The following is a 22895-nucleotide window of genomic DNA, read 5'->3' as shown; positions in this document are numbered from 1 at the left end:
TGTGCACTGTGTTCAAGTTACAGGAGAAAGGTCAGTGTCACTATAGTTCAGTGAATGAGATGGAGAGTGTTAAGGTGATGGAGTTGGAGAGCAGCAGGGCCCAGATAATGAAGAGCCCAAGGCCAAAATGAGAAGTTTAAAGTTTATTTTAAGGGTGATGGGAAGCCATTTAGCTGTATAAGAAGGGAGGAATGGCAAAAAGGACTGGTTTTTTTTTTTTTCATCTTTTAAGTTTAGGAGTACATGTTCAGGATGTGCAGGTTTGTTACATAGGTAAACGTGTGCCATGGTGGTTTGCTGCACAGATCATACCATCACCTAGGTAAAGCCCAGCATTCATTAGCTATTCTTCCTGATGCTCTTCCTCCCTCAACTCACCCCAGACAGGCCCCAGTATGTGTTGTTCTTCTTCATGCGTCCATGTGTTCTCATCATTCAGTTTCCACTTCTAAGTGAGAACATGCAGTATTTGGTTTTCTGTTCCTTTGTTAGTTAAGGATAATGGCTTCCAGCTCCATCCATGTTCCCACAAATAACATGATCTTGTTCTGTTTTATGGCTGCACAGTATTCCATGGTGTGTATGTACCACATTTTCTTTACCTAAACTATCACTGATGGGCATTTGGGTTGATTTCATGTCTTCACTATTGTTAATCGTGCTGCAATGAACATACGTGTGCATGCATCATTATAACAATGATTTATTTATATATCTTTGATATATACCCAGTAATGGTATTTCTGCCTCCAGGTCTCTGAGGAATCGCCATGCTGTCTTCCACAATGGTTGAACTAACTTACACTCCTACCAACAGTGTAAAAGTGTTCCTTTTTCTCCACAACCTCACTAGCATTTGTGTTTTTTGACTTTTTAATAATATCCATTCTAACTGGTGTGAGATGGCATTTCATTGTGGTTTTAGTTTGCCTTTCTCTAATGATCAGTGATGTTGAGATTTTTTCCATGTTTGTTGGCTACATGTATGTCTCCTTTTGAGGTGTCCATGTTCTTTGCCCACTTTTTGATGGGGTTGTTTGTTTTTTCTTGTAAATTGGTTTAAGTTGCTTGTAGACTCTGGATATTAGATCTTCGCCAGATGAATAACTTGCGAAAATTTTCTCTTATTCTGTAGGTTGTCTGCTCACTCTGATGATAGCTTCTTTTGGTGTGCAGAAGCACTTTAGTTTAATTAGATACCATTTGTCAATTTCTGCTTCGGTTGCAATTGCTTTTGGCATTTTCATCATGGAATCTGTGCCCGTGCCTGAGTGATACTGCCTAGATTTTCTTCTAAGGTTTTTATAGCTAAGTCTTTAATCCATCTTGAGTTAATTTTTGTATAAGATGTAAGGAAGGGGTCCAGTTTCAATTTTCTGCATATGGCTAGCCAGTTCTTCCAGCACCATTCACTAAATAGGGAATATTTTCCCCATTGCTTGTTTTTGTCAGGTTCATCAAAGGTCAGAGGTTGTAGGTGTGTGGTCTTACTTCCATATTATCTATTCTGTTCCATTAGTCTATGTATCTGTGTTTGTACAAGTACCATGCTGTTTTGGTTACTGTAGCCTTGTAATATAGTTTGAAGTCAGATAGCATGATGCCTCAAGCTTTGTTCTTTTTGCTTAGGATTGTCTGGCTATTCAGGCTCTTTCTTGGTTCCATATTAATTTTAAAATAGTTTTTTCTAATTCTGTGAAGAATGTCAATGATAGTTTAATGGGAAGAGCATTGAATCTATAAATTATTTTGGACAGTAAGGCCATTTTCACAATATTGATTCTTCCTATCTTTCAGCATGGAATATTTTTCCATTTGTTTTTGTCCTTTCTGATTTCTTAGGACAGTGGTTTGTAGTTTTCCTTGAAGAGGTCCTTCACTTCCCTTGTTAGCTGTATTTCTAGGTTTTGTTTTGTTTTGTTTTTTTGCAGCAATTGTGAATGGGAATTCATTCATGATTTGACTCTCGGCTTGCCTGCTGTTGGTGTATAGGAATGCTAGTGATTTTTGCACACTGATTTTGTATTCTGAGACTTTGCTGAAGTTGCTTAAGAAGCTTTGGTCTGAGATTAAGTTGGCTTCATCCCCAGGATGCAAGGTTGCTTCAACATACACAAATCAATAAATGTGATTCATCACATAAACTAAACAACTGAAGACAAAAATCACATGATTATCTCAATAGATGCAGAAAAGGCCTTTGATAAAATTCAACATCTCTGCATATTAAAAACTCACAATAAACTAGGTATTGAAGAAACATACCTCAAAATAATAAGAGCCATATATAACAAACCCACAGCCAATATCATATTGAATGGGCAAAAGCTGGAAGCATTCCCCTTGACAACTGGCACAAGACAAGGCTGCCGTCTCTCACTATGCCTATTTAACATAATATTGGAAGTTCGGGCTAAGGCAATCAGGCAAGAGAAAGAAATAAAGGCTATTCAAATAGAAAGAGAGAAAGTTAAATTATCTTTGTTTGCAGAAGACATGATCCTATATCTGATTCACATTTTTCAAGTTGGGGAAATAAAACATTTTAAAATTTCATATTGAAACACAGTGGATAAAACACTAATAAAGACTATTTCTTTTTAAAAGCCAAATGCCTCTTGTTAATGAGAAAAAGGTGGGGGATAGGGGGAAGGTCCAAAACAAGGTTAGTGATCTGTTCAGAACCTTTCCTGTCTCCATGCTTCCCAAAGGCTCACAGCATACATGCTGGTACTCAGTGATTCCCGTATCAGTGCTTGTTTTGTCCCCCTTGTAATTATGAATGGTAACACTGAGGTTCTTTCTTTTTAATTTATCCCCTCTGCATGCTCGTTCATTCTCCATCATCTCACCCAGTCACCTATTAAGCACAGGGTTAAATAAAAAACAGGAGTTCCATACATACTTATTCCACTTGATTAAATTAAGAACATAAAATATTGGTGGGGTTCTTCATTTTAGTTAGTGAGCCTTTCAATTTCATTAATAATGTGGATTATATTTGAAGTGCCTACTTAACCCCTTCAAAAGATATTTGGGGCTTAATAAATGGCACTTTCTATCTCAATTATCCCTTTTTGATTTACGCTTTTTGCAGACTAAACAAAGTGATAACCAGCACCTCCCATGTGTCTGTTCCGTAACCGACCTAACCGACCTACAAAGATCCAACTGCTTTGATCAGCTCTGACAATGGACCAAAGACACATCCTAATTCTGACCTTTTGGGGTTCAATATATAAATTTTCTTAAAGAGTGGTGTTAGTGCAAAAAGAAAAGCTACAGAAATAAATAGCTTGCAGGGTTGAGAGCTAGTTGTTCACTACCAAAGAAAAACTGCTCACTCCATTATGTTGAAACAAACAGCTCCTCAGAAAGTGCATTTAATCTAAGCTACCGACTCAGAGTAAATACACCCACACATCCACACATTGTTGACTGCCTTATCTTTCCTCTTTACACATCAAACTGTTAGTTTTATTTATGAATTTCAGCAAAGTACATCCATAATTGGTTTCTTTACATTAATTTGGACAGAGGTGCTAAAAACACATTTAGCTAGAATTATAAGAATTTGATGTACTTGTTTGTGGTTTACTTAAATCTAATATGAACAATTTTCAATATACCTGAAGAAAAGTAAATTGGCAAAGAGAGAAAGAAAGAAAATATTTTATGCCTTTATTATTAAGAGTCAGTCCTTTTATCACCATGATTCCATTCTGATTCTAATATAATATAGCAAATTGGTTTGGGATTTTGCATGCTTCAGCCAGAGTTATCATCTACTTCAATAATCCCTATAATCTCTATTCTACAACAAAATTCATTGAAGTATGCTAAACTATATCAGTCTGAAAAAAAATTGTTATGATTTCAGCTTTTTAAAACAGGTTTATTGAGGTATAATTAATAAACAAAGAATTGCACATGTTTAACAAATAGCCATTCCGTTTTAAGGACAAACTGATTCCTGGGTGCTTTCTAATTTTCAAGTAAAGCAATTATTTTACTTTTTGTACACTGTGAAGGAATAAATAATAAGAGTGCCATGAAATTCTCCTAAGATCATAGTTTATTTGCCATATCACAGAGTTTTGGTAGCTGAAAAACAAAACCTTACCAATCCTCCCATCCAATCCTCATTTTGCAGATTAAAAGTCATCTCATAGACCTCACTGCTACAGAGCTACCTAGTGGCTGAGACTCGAACTCCAGATATTCCCTATTTGTATTTCCTGACAATAACATTTTATAGGAAAAGGGATTTGTAGCCACATAAACTTCAAGGTCCACTCAAATGCCACCTCCTCTATGAAGCCTCTTCTAACCACCCAGCAAGAGCAAATTTCATTCGTCTAAAGGGTAAGCAATGGTACTTTTATTTATGCCTCTCCTATGGCAGCCATGCCTTTCATTTCATCTCAGTTTCAACTTTCATATTAAATTTCACATTCTCTCTTTCCCCTCAAAAAAAAAAAAAAACAGTTTGAATTACCTTTGTGTCCCATAATACAGCGCAATGCCTTACATTTGGTAGGTGCTCAGTACATCACTGAATGATGTTAGCCATATCCCAATCTATATCATCAACAGAGCTAGCCATTTTGCTTTTTTTAAAGCCAGTATCTTAGTTCACACTGGTCTCTAAATACTATTAAGTGATACTTCTATATACTCTCTAGAATAAGTAGAGAACTCTGAAACAAAGCCATTTCTAGTCCCTGTTGCTCCTATGGACTACCAGGAGTCCGGGATACGAACCACCAAGCCACTGAACTGACAACAACAGGCCTTCCTCTCTCTATCTAGAGTAATTGTTTGAATACCAGCAGAGCGTAGCTTCTCCAGATCCTTCAAAAAATCTGCATTCCTTTACCAGTGAGAACACATTAGAACGTTGAGTAAGAAAAGGCAACTTATGTGTCAAGGCATGTCATCCATTCTGCTTTCAGGATATAAACTGGGAAGGGCCCAAAAAATAATGCCTCAGAGGATTCCTACTGGCATGGAGTGAAAATGTGCCTTTAGTTTGCAAACAGGTACTATATACAAACAAGATAAAGCCTATTAGAGCCTTATCTGATTTGCATATAACACAACTGTTGAAGTCTTTTTGAGTTTTCAAGTGGCATAAAATACTACACAATTCCTTTCTGACTCAAAACAAGATGGAAGAGAGAGTAGACAGCAAAAATTCACTCAAGCATACCATCCCACAGATTGAATGTGCTGCTCTATAAGAAAAAAACCTTTGTTTGATTGCATTGACACAATGCATTGAAACAATAGTATATGTCCTTTGCATAGAACCTATTTTATAATGCTAGTACAATTCTCACAATCCTTTATCTGAAACCCTTGGAACCGATGTGTTTCTCAGTTCAGGATTTTTCCTATTTTAGAAATATGGGCTGTAATCCTAGTACTTTGGGAGGCCGAGGCAGGTGGATAATTTGAGGTTAGGAGTTCAGGACCACCCTGGCCAACACAGCCAAACTCTGTCTCCATTACAAAAATACAAAAATTAGCCGGGCGTGGTGGCACACACCTGTGGTCCCAGTTACTGCGGAGGCTGAGGCAGGAGAGTCACTTAAACCTGGGAGGCGGAGGTTGCAGTGAGCTGAGATTGTACCACTGCACTCCAGCCTGGGTGACAGAAGTGAGAACTTGTCTCAAAAAAACAAACAACCCACCCCCCCACAAAAAAAAAAAGAAAGAAAAAAAGAAAAGAAAAGAAACAAGGGGCATATGCCATATATTAAATAACACTCTCATCAAGATCTGGGACAGCACTCTCTAATCAAAAACATATTTCTCAGGTTTTGCCACAAAATTAGGGCAGGTCAGGTTTTGCCTCCAAGTTACCAGTTTTCAGAGCATTCTGGAGTTTGGAATTTCAGATACGGGATTTGGGGTCTGAATGATGAAAAATAACTCCTGTGTTATAACCAAATTACATCATTTGGAGTTGTTGCAATATATACTTAAGTCTATAGGGTCATATTTTACTAGAGCATATACGAATCCATATAATAAGCAAAACGATTCTACTGAATTGTTTAACAATTCATTGTGTAAATTTCTGGTGTGATATTAGCTAGTTTCAGAGGAGCTACAAATCAACATATACAGTTGGAATTTGAAATCATCCCAAAATTAAATGGTGTAAATAAAGGTGACAAAATGTTTCAAAATATGGAAACAGTAGTTACGTTTGCATTACTTTATATAATTATTTAAATAGTAGTATACAGCATGAATTTACCACCTGGGTCTTGGCCACTGCTGTATACTTAACTGGAAGGAAACACTAAAGTTGTCGAACATTTTATTTTTTTGAAGGCACATGTTGAACAGGTCATCAATCAAAAGATATATGTATGGCTTCCAATTAATTTTCTAATTATTGCAACCAAAAAAATTAAGTCAGGATGTGAAAAATCACATCAAGTTTTAAAAGTTAAGTAGTATTCCTTTAAAAATGTGTTACCTTCTCTTATTTTTTTAAGTCCATACTAATAATCAGCAAGAAAAGAAACATGTTGTTCAGAGCAAATATCTCCACAGAGATAAGTGTTTCTACCTGGAAAAGAGTCTGGGATAAAACAAGGGGCCAGTCATTCTGCACAGTCTCCTAGGTCACTTTACTGAGACTTCATTTAGGAGCTGAGGGAATATGCTTCCAGTGCCTCTAGAGGGCCCTCTCTCATAGTCAGCTCAGCCTGACCACTGGGGCTGAATGAACTAGGAAAGAAGGAGAACAGAGAAGGGGGATATAGAAAGCAGGTTCTAAGAGTTGGCCCGACTTGTTTACATGCAATTCCTGTTTTTTAAAATTGAGGAAGGATTCGATCGGCTAGTATTGGCAAGTCTTCTGAGATTTTTTTTTTAAAGGGTACTTTGTTAAGAAAATTAAGAATACTATTTCTAAATGAAATTATGAGAATTTAAATTGTTTTTTATTTTTATTTTTCCTTTGAAAATAAATGAATTAAGCAACAATCTTTTATTTCAGATAAAGAGTTGATTTGGATTTTGGCTTAGTGTCTATAAAAGTATAGAAATTTGAGTGTGTTCTCTCAACATGACCTCCAAACTACTTCTGGCCTGGAGCTGCACAACTCATGAATTGCCCAGTTCACTCAAACAAATACCTTAAAATTTTATATGCCACAGTTTACCTTTTAATGTTTTCTCCAGTGAGTTACTTCTTAAGTTAGTCTTCCCTCAAAAACTTATGCCTCCTTTTAGTCACTAGGAGACTTTCGGTGGGAAAAGGGGGAAAAAACCTACTAATGTTACTAGAAAGCTCCAAAACTGAAAACTACTTCCTAAACCCTTTCTAAAATTACCCTACATTTCACTGGTTACTTAATATACAGTACTATGCAAACTCAAATAAAATATTTATTTTTTTGACAAATAAAGATTGTATATATTTTATAATGTGATTATTTAATATACATATACTTTGTAAAATTATTACCACAATCAAGCTAATTAACATATCTATCACCTCACAGTTACCCTTTTTGTGTATGTGGTGAGAATACTGACTACATGCATATGGTATTCGCTTCTTCCATAAAAAGGAATCAAAATAGCAAGTAGATAATCACACTTCAAATAGATCATCTAAGAGAGAGCACTGGAATTCCACAGAGGAGTGGGAAACACCAAAAGCAAGGAAGGAGAGGGAAGCAAGACAGCCTGCTCATCCGGGATTGGCTGGGAGCCTGGAGAGGTCCAGTAAAGTGGGGAAAGAGTAAGTGAGAGACCCCCAGCAATCTACATTCCCACCACAGACTCTTAGCTGTAGGAGAGTCCCTCAACCTTCAACCCTCAAGGGCCCTGACTCTAAGCAAATTTCAAGTATACAATGCATTATATAACACTGTACCATGATCTCCAGAGATTATTCATCTTATAACTCAAAGTTTCTACCCTTTGACCAATTATCTCCTCATTCCCCCAACCACCCCCAACCTCAGGTAACTACCTTTTCCTCTGTTTCTATGAGTTAGATTTTTAAAAATTCTGTGTATAAGTGGAATCATGCAGTATTTTCTTTTCTGCGTCTGGCTTATTTCGCTTAGCATAATGTCCTCCATGTTCATATATGTTGTTGCATATTGCAGGATTTCCTTTATTTTTTAAAGCTGAATTTTCCTGTGTGTGTATGTGTGTGTGTAAACATTTCCTTTGTCCATTCATCCATTAGAGGGCACTTAAGTTGTTTCTATATCTTGGCTATTGTGAATAATACTACAATGAACATGGAAGTGCAGATATGTCTTCAAGACAACGGTTTCATTTCCTTTGGATATATACCCAGAAGTAGGATTGCTGGATCATACAGTAGTTCTATTTTTATTTTTTGAGAAAATTCCATACCGTTTTCCATAATAGCTATACCAATTTACATTTCCACCAATAGTGCACAAGGGTTCCCTTTTCTCTACATCCTTGCCAACACCTGTTGTCTTTTAACTTTCTGGTAATAGCCATCCTAACAGTTGTGATGTGATATCTCACTGTGGTTTTGATTTTCATTTCCCTGATGGTTAGTGAAGCTGAACACCTTTTTACTTATTGGCCACTTGCATGTGTTCTTTGGAAAAATGTCTTTTTAGGTCCTTTGCCCATTTTTTAAAAAAGTTATTGTGTTGTATGAGTTTCTTATATATTTTGGATATTAAACTCCTTACTGGATATACAGTTTATAAATACTTTCTCCCATTCCACAGGTTGCCTTTCCATTTTGTTAATTGTTTCCTTTGTTTTATGGTATTAGGTCTTTTTAAACATTGTTTACTCCATTTTGAGTTTATTTTTGTGCATGTTGTAAGATAAAAGTCCAATCATTCTTTTGCATGTAGATATCCTATGTAAAATATTTTTAAAACTGTGATTTTGATAATTCCAACTTTAAATAAGAGGGAAAAGAATTAGGATCCCTGTTGGAATAACTTTTAGTTATCTTCTTCAATTCAAATACATGTACCTAATGAAAACATATATTTGAGAGTAACAATAGTCTGTTTAACAAACGTAAGGCATCTGTGGAATTATTACAAGAAATTACCTTTGTACCTGGTTTTAGATTGAATGATTTACTGCATCTTCCTTAATCCTTAAGTTGCATATTCATTGCTGTATTTTCTTCTAACTGCTGTCACTTAAGTTGTCATGCAGAATAGGGCAAATCAGGGTCAGTTTATATAAGCGGCATCAATTTGAAGAACTTCATCAGTCTTTATTTCAAGGCATTATGCAAAGAAAACTGACATTAAGAGAGCCTTAACTGACAGCAAATGAAATCAATCAGCAAATCACTAAGCCATAATAAACTCACTCAATTTGTAGATAACCCTTCCTTTTCCAGGTCTTCACCTAGGCAGTCCATCAAACACTGTTTTTCGTCCAAGTAGCTAAAATGAATAGCAATTCTGGTTGTAGCACTTGAAAGTTCAACTGCTCACAGGCTTCGGTCTCTCAATAATAAGTATTAAATGATATAATAGTTCGAGTTATATTTTAAAATGGGCCTTAAAATGAACAAAAGGACAAAGCATCAAGTTTAGAATTTCGTTTTTGCCTCTTAACATTAATGACAAAGGAATTATGTTCACATCATTTCAGCAGCTTTTCTACTTAGGGCCACCTAGAACTGAAAGTTGTAACAAAAAAAAAACATTCTGTACCGCACTTTGATATGTTTTGTCATTTTTGTTTTTTACTAATTGCATCTCAAACATCTCACATAAAAGCAAATACTGTTACCACTTCACAGATTTGGAATTTGAAATCACCCCAAAATTAAATGGTGTAAATAAAGGTGACAAAATGTTTCAAAATATGGGAACAGTAGTAATGTTTGCATTACTTTATACAATTATTTAAATAGTAGTATATGGTATGAATTTACCACCTGGGTCTTGGCAATGGCTGTATACTTAACTGGAAGGAAACACTAAAGTTGTTGAACATTTTATTTTTTTGAAGGCACATGATGAACAGGTCATCAATCAAAAACCTCCAAAAGTCAAAACACTAAAACATTTCTCAGTATACTTGGGTCACCGTTCCTGACCTTAGGCCTTTTATAGTTCAGTCCAACTTAGCTTTTATTAATACAGCATTTTTAATGTGAAAATCACCTTCACATGCACATTATCTCATCTGATCTCCCTACAGTCCTGTGAGCAAAAGCAAGACTGGCATCACTGTCACCTTTTACGGATGAGGAAATGGTTGCTCTGTGCTGTTGAGTGACTTACCAAAGTGGTTAAATTACAGGGCCAGAACTTCAATCCAGGCATTCTGACTCTCCACACAGGCTTTTTCTAATACTACCATGCTGATTCCTTCCCCAGAAAATGAAATTATTTTAACTTTTCCAAATACTATGCTAAGAAATTCCCATTCTAATCAACATGATTTTCTAGCAAACTCAATGGCATACAGTAAATTGCACAGACTTATGGTTGCTAATTTCCATATAATCTGATTTACTTGCTTGTCTTTTAAAGGGGTAAAAATATCAACCTGAAATTGAAAACTAAGCAATCTATATATACCTGACCAAGGAATGTTTATATGCCAAATATTTAAAGAAGAATTATTTCAAAAACCTTTATTAGTGCTATTTAATTTTCTAAGTTCTTTCATACATGTTATAGGATCCTCGTAATTACCCAAAGATGCACCAGACCAGGTAATATCATCTCCATTTTACTGATGAGGAAACTGACATGCTGGAAGAATTTAGGGTCAAGGGGTCACAGAAAATAGTGATTCTAGGATAGAACTCCAGTAGCACTTTGAGTGCCACAAGAATTATAATACATATTCATCCTTCACAAGAAAGGACAATGCTGTATTCCACACACACACAAAACGAAAACAATTGTATAAAATTATGAGAATCCCTGCTACTGGTGTAATGTGCATCTACAGGGGGAAGGATTTCATCTGCTTTATTGCCAGTCCTACTACTTTCTGGCAAAGTTGCATAACCGCTTCAACCTTCTGTAATACTGATTCTGCTATGATTTTATTTCCTTCCTTTTAAGAAAAGGAATAATAAACAATAAAACTAGAAAAATGAATTTATAAATCTACCTTATTTTTAAAGAAGTCCTACCAGATTTTCCTTAATCTCAGTTCAGATCAGTGAAAACAGATCATTTCTGCAGGGTATATAATTCATACATACATAAAGCTGAATTAAGGATTACAAAGTTATAAGATTCTTTAAAACTGTAGGAGAAGCTTTACACGGATGCAATTACTTGCTCTTAAATGTCATCTTGTCCTTTTTAAAAGGCAAAGAGAAATAAAAATCTCAACAAGAAAAAACAAGAAACAAACCCACTGGTCTGAAATGCAACCCAGGATGCAAGATGTAAGATATCTCATCTGCTAGTATTAGAAAGAAAACTTCATAGAAGTCCTTCTACCTATCAGAAGGAGTTGACAGATAGAAGGCACTTAGTGTGCAAGACTATGTTTTAATAATGGATATACAGAAAATACCTTATTACAATAAATCTTTTAAAATAAAATATATCTTTTAAAATAAAAGAGCTAGCTATGGTGGCTAATGCCTGTAATTCCAACACTTTGGGAGGCTGAGATGGGAGGATAGCTTGAGGCCAGGAGCTTCAGACCAGTCTGGGCAGCACAGCAAGACTGTGTTTCTACAAAAAAAAAATTAAAAAATAAAATATTATCTACAAAAAATTTAAAATATTACCTAGGCATGGTGGTGCACACCTGTGGTTCTAGTTACTCAGCAGGCTGAGGCAGGAAGATTGCTTGAGCCCTGGCATTTGAGACTGTAGTGAGCTATGATCATACCACTGCACTCTAGCCTGGGCAACAGAGCAAGATCCTGTCTCAAAAGAAAAAAAAAAGGAAGGAAGGAAGGGAGGGGAAGGGAGGGCAGGGGAGGGGAGGGGAGGCAGGCAGGAAGGAAGGCAGGCTGGCTTTTATCAGCTGGCAAAATATCTGAACAAAAAGAGCATAATTTTATATTTTTACCCTCAAGATTCTGTCCTAAAAATCTGATGCATCCCCCATCTCCACCACCATTAAACAAACAAACAAAAAACCTAGAAATCAAACAACAGGCACAGAAGGAGAAGGGGAAATAATGGCAGAAAAGGATGGTGAAAAGACTTATGGGAAAATACCAAAACTGCTCTAATAATTGCTTATATGCAAAGCTAATTATCTAGCAGTTTTCCCAGTCATCAAACACTAAAATCTTAGGAGAAGATATAGATTGAGGATGACAAGGCGTAACTCACAATGACTATAATCAACGTTTAAATGCTATTTATATTGATATTGAATTAAAACTAAGATCATTATTGTTATCTCACTTTGCAACAAGCCCTTAAAATAAGTTTTCCTAAACATTGGGGAAACACTCCAGGACATTGATCTGGGCAAAGATTTTTTTGTGTAAGATTTTAAAAACACAAGCAACCATGCCAAAATGGAAAAATGGGATTACGTCAAGTTAAAAAGCTTCTGCACAGCAAAGGAAGCAATCAACCAAGTGAAGAGACAACACACGAAATGGGAGAATACATTTGCAAGTATCCACCTGACGAGGATTAATAACCAGAATATGCAAGAGCTCAAACAACTCCATAGCAAAATAATCAATAATTTAATGTAAAAGTGGCCAAAAGATCTGAATAGATATTTCTCAAAAGAAAACATACAAATGGTCAACAGGTATATGAAAAAAATACTCAACATCATTAACCATCACAGAAATGCAAATCAAAACTACAATGAGCTATCATCTCACTCCGGTTAAAATGTATATTAAAAAGACAGGCAATAATGGATGTCAATAAAAATATGGAGAAAGGAGAATCCTTGCACACTATTAGGGAGAATGTAAATTAGTAAGGCACTATGGAGAACAGTATGGAGTTTCCTCAAAAAACTAAAAATAGTACTACCATATGATCCAGTAACTCCACCACTGAGTATATACACAAAAGAAATAAATATATCACAAGGCATCTGTATTCCCATTTTTACTGCAGCATTATTCACGACAGCCAAAATGTGGAATCAGCCTAAGTGGCCATTAATAAATGAATAAAGAAAATGTGATACAGATATACACAATGAATTAGGAATGAAATCTTATCATTTGCAGCAACATAGATACAATTGCAGGTCACTAAATGAAATAAGCCAAGCACAGAAAGACAAATATTGCATGTTCTGACTCATATGTGGGAGCTAAAAAGGTGACACTCAAGAAGATATATAGATTAGTGGTTACCAGAGGCCAGGAAGGGTAGTGGTGAGAAGGGGATGAAGAGAAGTTGATTACTGGGTACAAATATATGGTGTGATAGAAATAATAAGACCTAGTGTTAGATCAGTAGGGTAACTACAGTTTACAATAATGTATTTTATATTTTAAAATAGCTAGAAGAATCTGAATGGTTCTAATATAAAGAAAAGACAAATACTTAAGGTGATGGATCTATATCCCAAGCACACTGATTTGAACTTTACAAATTATATGAATGTATTAAATTATCACATGTACCCTAAAACCAAGTATATCTATTATGCATCAAATTTTTTAATGACAAAAATAAACAAAAAGAGAAAAGTAATAAGTTCATATGTGCACCTTGGCATTTCATTTCTTGTAATACTTTTGTTTAGCATTGCTTAGAGCTCTACTAAGGAAATTTTGAAGAAATTTTAGTTCCACTTGTGCACTATGAAATCTTCAGAGCAGAATTCTGAAATGTCAACTACCAAGTAGCAAACTCTTCCTACTGTCAGCAACAACCAAAAAAAGCACCAAATTCACTACCTCTTATATTCACATTCAAGTTAGGCCCCAAATCTAGGACATTTAGATTGCTCATTGGCACAATTTATATTCTGAAAAACTAGAGTCCATACCTGTCAAGTAGCTAGATGAGACAAAGGATGGTATTTTTCCATCAAATTCATTTATTCTCAGATGAACTATATGACTTTGCAAGCTAATTGTATTTCCCTAACAAACAGCTCTTATCTGGGAAATATTTACAAACCTTTGAAGAAGGTAACATTCCAACATTATTTTCGATTCCACAACCCAATTATAAAATTATTTTATATTTTTCAACATAAAAGATATTTTTATTTTGGGCTGGGTACAGTGGCTCACGCCTGTAATCCCAGCACTTTGGAAGGCTGAGGTGGATGAATCATTTGAGGTCAGGAGTTCGAGACCAGCCTGGCCAACATGGTGAAACCCTGTCTCTAGTAAAATTATAAAAAAAAATTAGGTGGGCGTGGTGGCACATGCCTATAGTCCCAGCTACTGAGGAGTCTGAAGCAGGAAATTCGCTTGAACCCAGGAGTGGGAGGCTGGAGTGAACCAAGATCACGCCACTGCACTCCAGCCTGGGCAACAGAGAGACTCCGTTTCAAAAAAACAAAAAAAACAAAAAAAAAAAAAAAAGAAAAAAAGAGAGAGAGGGAGAGAGAGATAATTGGAAGTGATAGATATGTTCATTAGCATGATTTATTTATTCCACATTGTATTCATAAGCCATAAGATCACTTTGTACCATGTAAATATACACAACTACAATTTATCAATTGGCAAGTAAAAAATTTAAAAGAATAAAGAGAATTGCACAAATTCTTATATACAACAACTCTGGATAATCCAAAATCTTTTTGATAAGTTATTATTAAAAAGATATCACTTACCAATTCCAATAATCTCAAATATTCAAAGCACAGTCATGCACTCAGAAAGCAATGAAACAGAAAATCTGTGAGATGAGCAGCTGCCACAAAATATTTCTTCCTTACTTCACCAGAGAGAATCTCTTAGATTAAAACCTAGCAACTCTGTATAACATAAGGACCTAGTGAGAATGGATGTCTGAAAATTCAGGGAAGACCAAAATTATAAAAAGAGAAAAAAACTTTCTTCTATTATCAGAAAATAAAGAACCACACTTTAAAAAGAATATTAAAGGGCTAATAGAAGTCTTGTAGGGGGTAAACTGGAACCATCTTATCTTTTTCAGGGACACTTGGAGAATATGTATTAAAAGCCTTAGAGTATACATAATATTTGATGTAATCATTCTACTAATTTATACCAGGGGAAAAAGAGAATAATTAAAATATGTATGCAAGAGGATATTAATTACCATTTTATTCATAATAACCAAAAAATTCAAAATAACTTCAAATATCCATCAACAGAAAACTGATGAAATATACTGTGGTAGAGCCATATAGTAGAATACAACTCAGCCATCAAAAATAATTATATCAATCTGTATTTACTGACAAGAAAGACATCATATTATTAGGTTTAAAAAAATGCATACAGAGAGTATGGCCCAAGAGAGGTTGGTTAAAGAGTACAAAAATAGTTAGCTAGAAGGTATAAAGTTCTAATATTCAATAGTACAGTAGGGAAATTATAATTAACAATAACTTATTGTATATTTCAAAATAGCTAAAAGAGAAGAATTGTAATGTGCCCAACATAAAGAAAAACATTTGAGGGGATGGATAATGAAATTACCCTGATTGATCATTGTACATTGTATATAGGTATCAAAATATCACATGTACCTCCAAAGTATGTGTAACTATTACATACCAATAAAAAGGAAAAAGTGAAAAAAACTATATGGCCCAATTATTGTTTAAATATATATAGGTATATTAAATATAAATAGTATGTGCATATGAGTTTGTATTTATGGCTAAAAAATGACTAGAAGTATATATACCAAAATGTTAACATTGGTTGTTTCTGAATGGCAGAATTTTAAAGGATTTTTTTTCACTTTTATTTTAGGTTCAGAGGTAAATGTGCAGGTTTGTTATATAGGTAAACACATGTCACAATGGTTTGTTGTACAGATTACTTTGTCACCCAGGTACTAAGCCTAGTTCCCAATAGCTATTTTTTCTGATCCTCTCCCTTCTCCTATACCCTCCAGCCTCAAGGCCCCAGTTGCTCCCCTCTTTGTGTCCGTGTGTTCTCATCATTTAGCTCCCACTTACAAGTAAGAACATGTGGTGTTTGGTTTTCTGTTCTTGTGTTAGATTGCTGAGGATGATGGCCTCCAGCTTTATCCATGTTCCCACAAAAAACATGATCTTGTTCTTTTCATGGTTGCATAGTATTCCATGGTGTACATGTACCATATTTTCTTTATCCAGTCTACCATGGATGGACATTTAGGTTGATTCCATGTTTTACTATTGTGAATAGTGCTACAGTGAACATACGCCTGCATGTGTCTTTATGGTAGAACTATTTGTATTCCTTGGGGTACATACTCAGTTAATGGGAGTGCTGGGTCAAATGGTCGTTCTGTTTTCAGCTTTTTGAGGAATTGCCACACTGCTTTCCACTATGGCTGAACTAATTTACACTCCCACCAACAGTGTATAAGCAATCCCTGTTTTCAACAACCTCATCAGTATCTGTTATTTTTTGACTTTTTAGTAGTAGTCATTTTGACTGGTGTGAGATGGTATCCATTGTGGTTTTGATTTGCATTCTCTAAAGATCAGCAATGTCATTGAGCTTTTTCTTTTCATATGCTTGTTAACTTACATGTATGTATTCTTTTGAAAAGTATGTGTTCATATCCTATACCCACTTTTTAATGCGGTTGGTTTTTTCTTATAAATTTGTTTAAGTTCCTTATAGATGCTGGTTATTAAATCTTCATCAGATGCATAGTTTGCAATATATTTTCCCCATTCTGTAGGTTGTCTGTTTACTCTGTTGATAGTTTCTTTTGCTGTACAGAAGCTCTTAAGTTTAATTAGATCCCATTTGTCATTTTTTGTCTTTGTTGCAATTGCTTTTGGCGTCTTTAGCACGAAATCTTTGCTGGTTCCTATGTCCAGAATGGTTTTGCCTAGGTTGGCTTAAAGGTTTTACATAGTTTTAAAGCTAAATAGTTTTAGATTTTACATTTAAGTCTTTTATCCATCTTGGATTGATTTTTGTGCACTCAACAAATGTTAGCTATTGTTACTGTATAATTATTATTTATTACTACTGAATCAAAATGCAAACACAAACATTTATTGGATGCCTGCTAATATTTGCCAGTTATTACCAATAGTACATATCATAATTATTGAAAAAATGCAATTCAGAGTATAAGATAATGAATAATAGGTATTATCTTTATAAAGTATAAGTAGAATCTTTTTTATTGCAAAGCTCTCTGCATTCACACTATACTGGACTTTTCATTTAAAGCTAATTGGTCTAATCTGGGTGTTTTTATTCTTCTCAGTATTGTAATGAAAGCCTATTTGCTGTTATTTGGAAGACAAAAGCACTAGTATAGGTTTAAATTTGCTATAGGAACTTAAATGAATAGTTTCACTGGAGATATGGCCTCATTGGAACATCATATGCCATGGAAAAGTAAATATGAAGCTATGGTAGGCTGTGCTTGATCAAAATTTTATTTAAAGTCTTTGAACAAACAGGGAAGGGTGAAGAAAATAAATGGAAAGATATAGAAAAAAAAATCTTAAATAACCATTCCTCAAAATAAAACATACACACACCTTAAAAGTAATGAAAACAAGCTACTGTTACTTACTTCATCTTTACAAGGGCCTTATAATGGCTGCAATAACAACAGCCACCCTGCACTGCCTGCTTTCTCTAGGCTAGGCACTGTACTACACTTTACATCCATCGCTGCATTCAATCCTACTGCAAACCTCAGGGATCAGTAGCATTACTTTTTTTTTGTTTTAAGCTAAGGAAATTGACGCCAGGGGGGCAGCTTAGCAGATCTCAGAAACAAGTTGAACTGAATTTTTCTCCATAGAAAAGCATCAGTCATGTGTTCTTCCGGGTTCAGAGAACATAGGTAATCCACTCATCCTCTTCACTCAGTAATAATGCTCACTGGTCTCTTTTCATTCAGGATTATACCTACAATAAAGTTTGCCCCCATTGAAGGAGACAGAAAACTTCAGCTCCTACTTCTACAAATGACAGCTGAGTAAGTTGGGCAAACGGTTCATATACTACCACACCCTGCTGAGTTATCCTCTCTTCATAATCAAAGGTTGAGAACCCTGAATAGTCAACTTCATCAGTACAGAGTCAGACTACAAAGTTAAACAACTACTGAATTCCCAAGTAAGCAGCCATACTTAGCATAAATGCACATATTTTTATACTGCAAAAAAAAAAGGTGAAATTAGAGTTTCACACTATTAGGCTATAATTAGTCTATAATACAGCATAAACTATGATCTATATCATACATAGATGCATAATTTTTTATAAATGGAAGAAAAATTCCATTATAGATACCTAAGTGTTTTACTCTTACCATCTAACATATGTGTCTACATTTTTTAGTATCAGATTTATTAGTTCAGCTTAGCAGTCAAATACTATTAGACTTAAATCCAGGCTCTTGACTCTGCCTTTTCCTTGCTGTTGATCTGAGGAGTTACCTGTTGTGTTTGTTGTGGCGGTGGTGGTTGTTTTAAGTGTAAAATGGAGATAGTGCCATCTATTTGACAGGCTCATTGTGAGAATTAAATAAGATGACATATGCAAAGAGCTAAGCATGGTACCTGGTACACAGTTAAGTGTTCGCTGAAATTGTAGGTACTATTATTACCACTAATGTCTCCTAATTTTCCAACTATGATGTATACTATACTACTAAACTACGATATATATTACAGTATGTCAATGGAACTTATCCAGGTGGGAATGTATGTAACTATTTTTATTAGAATCTAGAAAAGACAGTAGTTTAAACTATGGGTCTCTACATTTCCTTCTTGCTGCTCCCAGATATAATAACCCCCAAAAAGGGCATTTTTGGGAATCGGTCTCTTTCCAAACCACCAAGATCTAGTTTTGAGGAAGTCTTTATTTGTAAATTATGACAAATACTAAGCCTTGTGAGATTCTGAATTGAAATAGCCAAGTAAAGGACAATTTTACAACCACTAGAAAAATCTCAAATCAGATTGTATTCATAGTTATGATGAATTCATAAATACTGATAATCAAATTTAAAATACACATTTTAAATCTCATCTTAAATAACAGTACAGCATTCTACCCATAACAGAAAATAAAAATATTTTATGCTTAGTTTTATAATTATATATATTTTAGATATATTGGACAATCTAATGAAAGAAGCAATGAGTATTTTTTTTTCCTTGTAGAGCATTAATTTGGTACTAATAACAAATTAAATTAGGATATGGAGCATATAAAAAATTAACATTGCTCCACACAAACTGACATTAATTTTCTATAAAATTAAAATTCCACAGGGTCATAAACTAAAGAATGAAAAAGATTATTTTAAATCTCAACATGTGAAAGGCACACTAAGTTTTAAGAGACATTTCTCCTTTTAAATACACTAAAAAATAGAGTGCTATTGGACAAGGACAGTCTCTTTTGAAATATCATGCTTCCTATAATTTACATAATGTTGATAGTTTTCCTTTTTAATGAAGGTTTTGGGCATTAACAGGACACACTGAATTTCATTTTGTCAGATTAAGAAAAACAACCTGAAGGAAAAAATTGATCACAATAACATTAATACAATAGTGACATAAAATAGAACAATACCTACAGCATCTGAAAATGAATGTTTCTAAAAATAAGTTGATTAATGTACTTTAAAGTTATTTGAGGTCTTATGATTTGGTATTTTAAGTTTTATAAATGAAATGACCCAGTTTGCACATCTTACAATGTTCATTAAAACTAAATATTAAAGTGTAAAATACTCTTCAATAGAAAATACAGGTAAGTTTAAGTCTTGCTGAAATTAAATTACTTCGTAAGAAATGTTGGATATATTTTGGAATTAATATTGAGAAATTTCAGGTATCTCTCTTGATGTTTACATCTAAAGTGATTTCTTATTATTTTTTTTTCTAAAGTTACTTATTTTCAAACAATAAGAGCAACAAATTGAGACTTGCTTAAAGAGATAACAGCCTAGTGTCTTCTTGTCCTCTGCTGATAGGGAAGTATTTTCTTTTAATACTGTACTTTGCCATAAAACACATTTTTCCTTGGTAAAAACACTTTTCTGGATTATTTTAATAGGCTAGTTCTAGGCTTTAAAGAAAAAAACAGCATTTTGTAAAGTATATTGTTACATGATAGAAGAAAATGAAGAAACATTTATTTGCATCTCCTTTAAATTATTCACAATACTTTGAGGCTTTCTTTCTCTCCAGTTAGTGCAATTTATTTTTCTATATGTCTCAGTAGCAAACAATGTTATTTAGACTCTAACCTGGCATGCTACCACCTCTGGCCCGCCCTTGAGCCCCTCCATTGCAAAGGTCTCCAGGTGCAGTTTGGGTAGCTGCAGGGTGAAGTCATTCCTGCTTGCCGCAGACCATGACAGCGAGATCTGATCTCTGACCTAAAGGGAAAAAAACAGCATCAATGGTAATTCCCCTTCAGACACATTAACTGGGATGAACTGGGTCCCCTTGAGCCCACTGAGTGGACTTGCATTGATCGCTGGACCTGAAATCCATGAATAAATTTAGGACTAATTGATTTTTCGTTGCAAATAAATCTCTAATTCAGAGTGCTGGGGGAGAATGTTAAGAAGAAAAAGCATCCTCCTGCTTGAAATGAGGGAGGGGAAGAAGAGTCACTGGAGCTCTTCTGATCAAGAGGTTTTGAATTATTTTTTCACAGTTCCACCCTAAAAAGAAAAAAGGAAGAAAGGAAAAAACATTCACAAAATCAAAAACAACAGCAATCTCCTAATCATTATCACCTGCTTAGTAACATGTGGTGTTTAACTGACATGAACTGACAAATATTGGACAAGATTGTTATTAGGTACTAGTCTTTGAAAAGAAAACTTCAATAACATGTACTCTAGAATTAAAACAAATATACTCAACACAAAAGGAGACTTAAAAATATACAAGTAAGAGGTTTGTTTGCCCTTTTCACTCTTCTAGAATTGCAGGATTTTATTAAACTTGAGTCTTAATGATTAAATACATATAAACCAACACAGTCACACAATTTCTAAACAATACAACAGATAAAATCAGTAGTATTTGTACTCTATTTTAAGTATTCGGAAAGGCAACAATACAAACACATCACCGATATGGGAAAAACACCAATTCTCCAGTCAGTGTGGAATCACATGCAGTTGATATCACACTGCCACCTTCTGGACAAATGAGAAAATATTCCTTATATAATATAAATGGAAACATTCAAAAACAGATATTTTGGTTTTTAATTTCCAAACTTAGTAAAAGCCTTAAGAATTCCACAGTTTAGTTTGCATTTAAGATCAGTAAGCTCTTGTTTTAATCATATAGTTTAATAATAGGAGTTTTCAATACATAGACATATTTTCTAACTTTCCTTATGCTTGGAATAGGTTTAAAAATTTTATCTATTTGCTACCATATATTTAATAAATATTATACAATTAGCTCAATGCCACAGAACAAAAAGTTTTTTATCAGGTAGCAAAGGTCAAAACTAGGGTTAACTAAAAATTGCATTAATTGCCCAAATAAATATATTTCTATCTCTAGTTTTATCCAAGCAACTTCAAATACAACTTGGCAAAACTATAAGATAGAACATTTCTCCTTCATTTTTCTAGTCTACTCGGGCAGCTTGTAAAACTGTTTGAATTATTTTTATTATATTAATTAGTTCCTTAAGATATATACACATTTCACAAAACTATCAAACTCTGAGTTAAAGAAACTCTGCGTTTCTTTAAGCCAGCAAACATACACAAACATATAATGGCATTTTTAACTGTTCATGCTAATCTGTGGGCATAAAAATCCTTATAGGTCCCAAGCTGATCTGAAGACTTTCTGTCAATAAGAGAATGTCAAAGTGTATGCTGTAAAACACACTATGATATAATTTTTATAATGACGTGAGTACCACATGCATGCTGGAATCTCAATTCAGAATGTATATTTATCTGCAACAAACACTCTCCAGAGTCTTCAATCAGGATAAGAATGCTGTTAAACTTACTTAGCATAACAAAATAAATCATATTTTACAAATACATTTGTTTTAGGTTTTATATTTTACATGTATGAATACCTTCTCTTGCTTTTTTTGTCACCAATGTGTACTCAGATAAAAGAAAACATTAATGTGGATTAAGGTTCTGAGAATTTATCAACATCAAACCACTAGTGTTTTGCCTTCTACCCTTCTGAACCACAGTCAATAGATCTAAATATTTTACTGCACCCTGGCCAATTCATTGTTTGATGTTTAAAAACTCACCCAGAATCAAAGAAAATTTATTAAATTTGAGCCCCCAAATGAGATACTATTAGCTTTGAAAGTCAAGTTTAACTGCGATATTGATGATTCTCTTTTTTCTGTGACAAAATTCACTAGGGAAATCCTGGATGTCAAAGTACAAAAGCAGATTGCTAATACGGGCAAAGAGAGGGGAAAAAAAACCATAAGCAATGTAAGTATAATCCACAACACAGCTCAAGCACTGGAGGTCCTTTAACCTGATTAGCATCAGGCACCATACTTCATCCATGAAGCTTGACACACAGTGAACAGTAAGCCACATTTTATATTCTCTAAATAAATTTTATGAGCAATGTTAAGCTGTGGTATCTTGGATCTAAAACTGATTTATTGTCATTTCAATATTTTTGGTATAATATTACTTAATTTGCCAAATTAAATAATGCTTTATAGTAAATTTAAAAAACTTGCAAAATGCAGCTATTTTTGCTACACCTAATGATGAACATCATAATCATTTGAATAATATGCAGGCTTTAATACTTTC

At 34.4% G+C, this 22895-nt stretch overlaps 1 protein-coding gene across 6 annotated transcripts in view; it reads right to left on the bottom strand.

Moving 5' to 3' along the window:
* The window catches only part of LOC105489083 (coiled-coil domain containing 171), a 395301-nt gene that overhangs the window by 89351 nt on the left and 283055 nt on the right, over positions 1-22895 (bottom strand). For 5 of the 6 annotated variants that reach the window (XM_071077823.1, XM_011753730.3, XM_071077822.1 and 2 more), the window contains one exon: positions 20358-20489. The exons of the other annotated variant lie outside the window; for it this stretch is intronic. In XM_071077823.1, the coding sequence (XP_070933924.1) occupies positions 20358-20489 (132 nt within the window). The remainder of the gene's footprint in view (positions 1-20357; positions 20490-22895) is intronic. 6 annotated transcript variants of the gene reach the window in all.

The sequence above is a fragment of the Macaca nemestrina genome, chromosome 14, assembly GCF_043159975.1.
Source record: "Macaca nemestrina isolate mMacNem1 chromosome 14, mMacNem.hap1, whole genome shotgun sequence".
In the NCBI taxonomy this organism is placed as follows: Eukaryota; Metazoa; Chordata; class Mammalia; order Primates; family Cercopithecidae; genus Macaca; species Macaca nemestrina.
The sequence above is the reverse complement of the archived record's forward strand: the minus strand, read 5'-3'. Positions and strand labels throughout refer to the sequence as shown.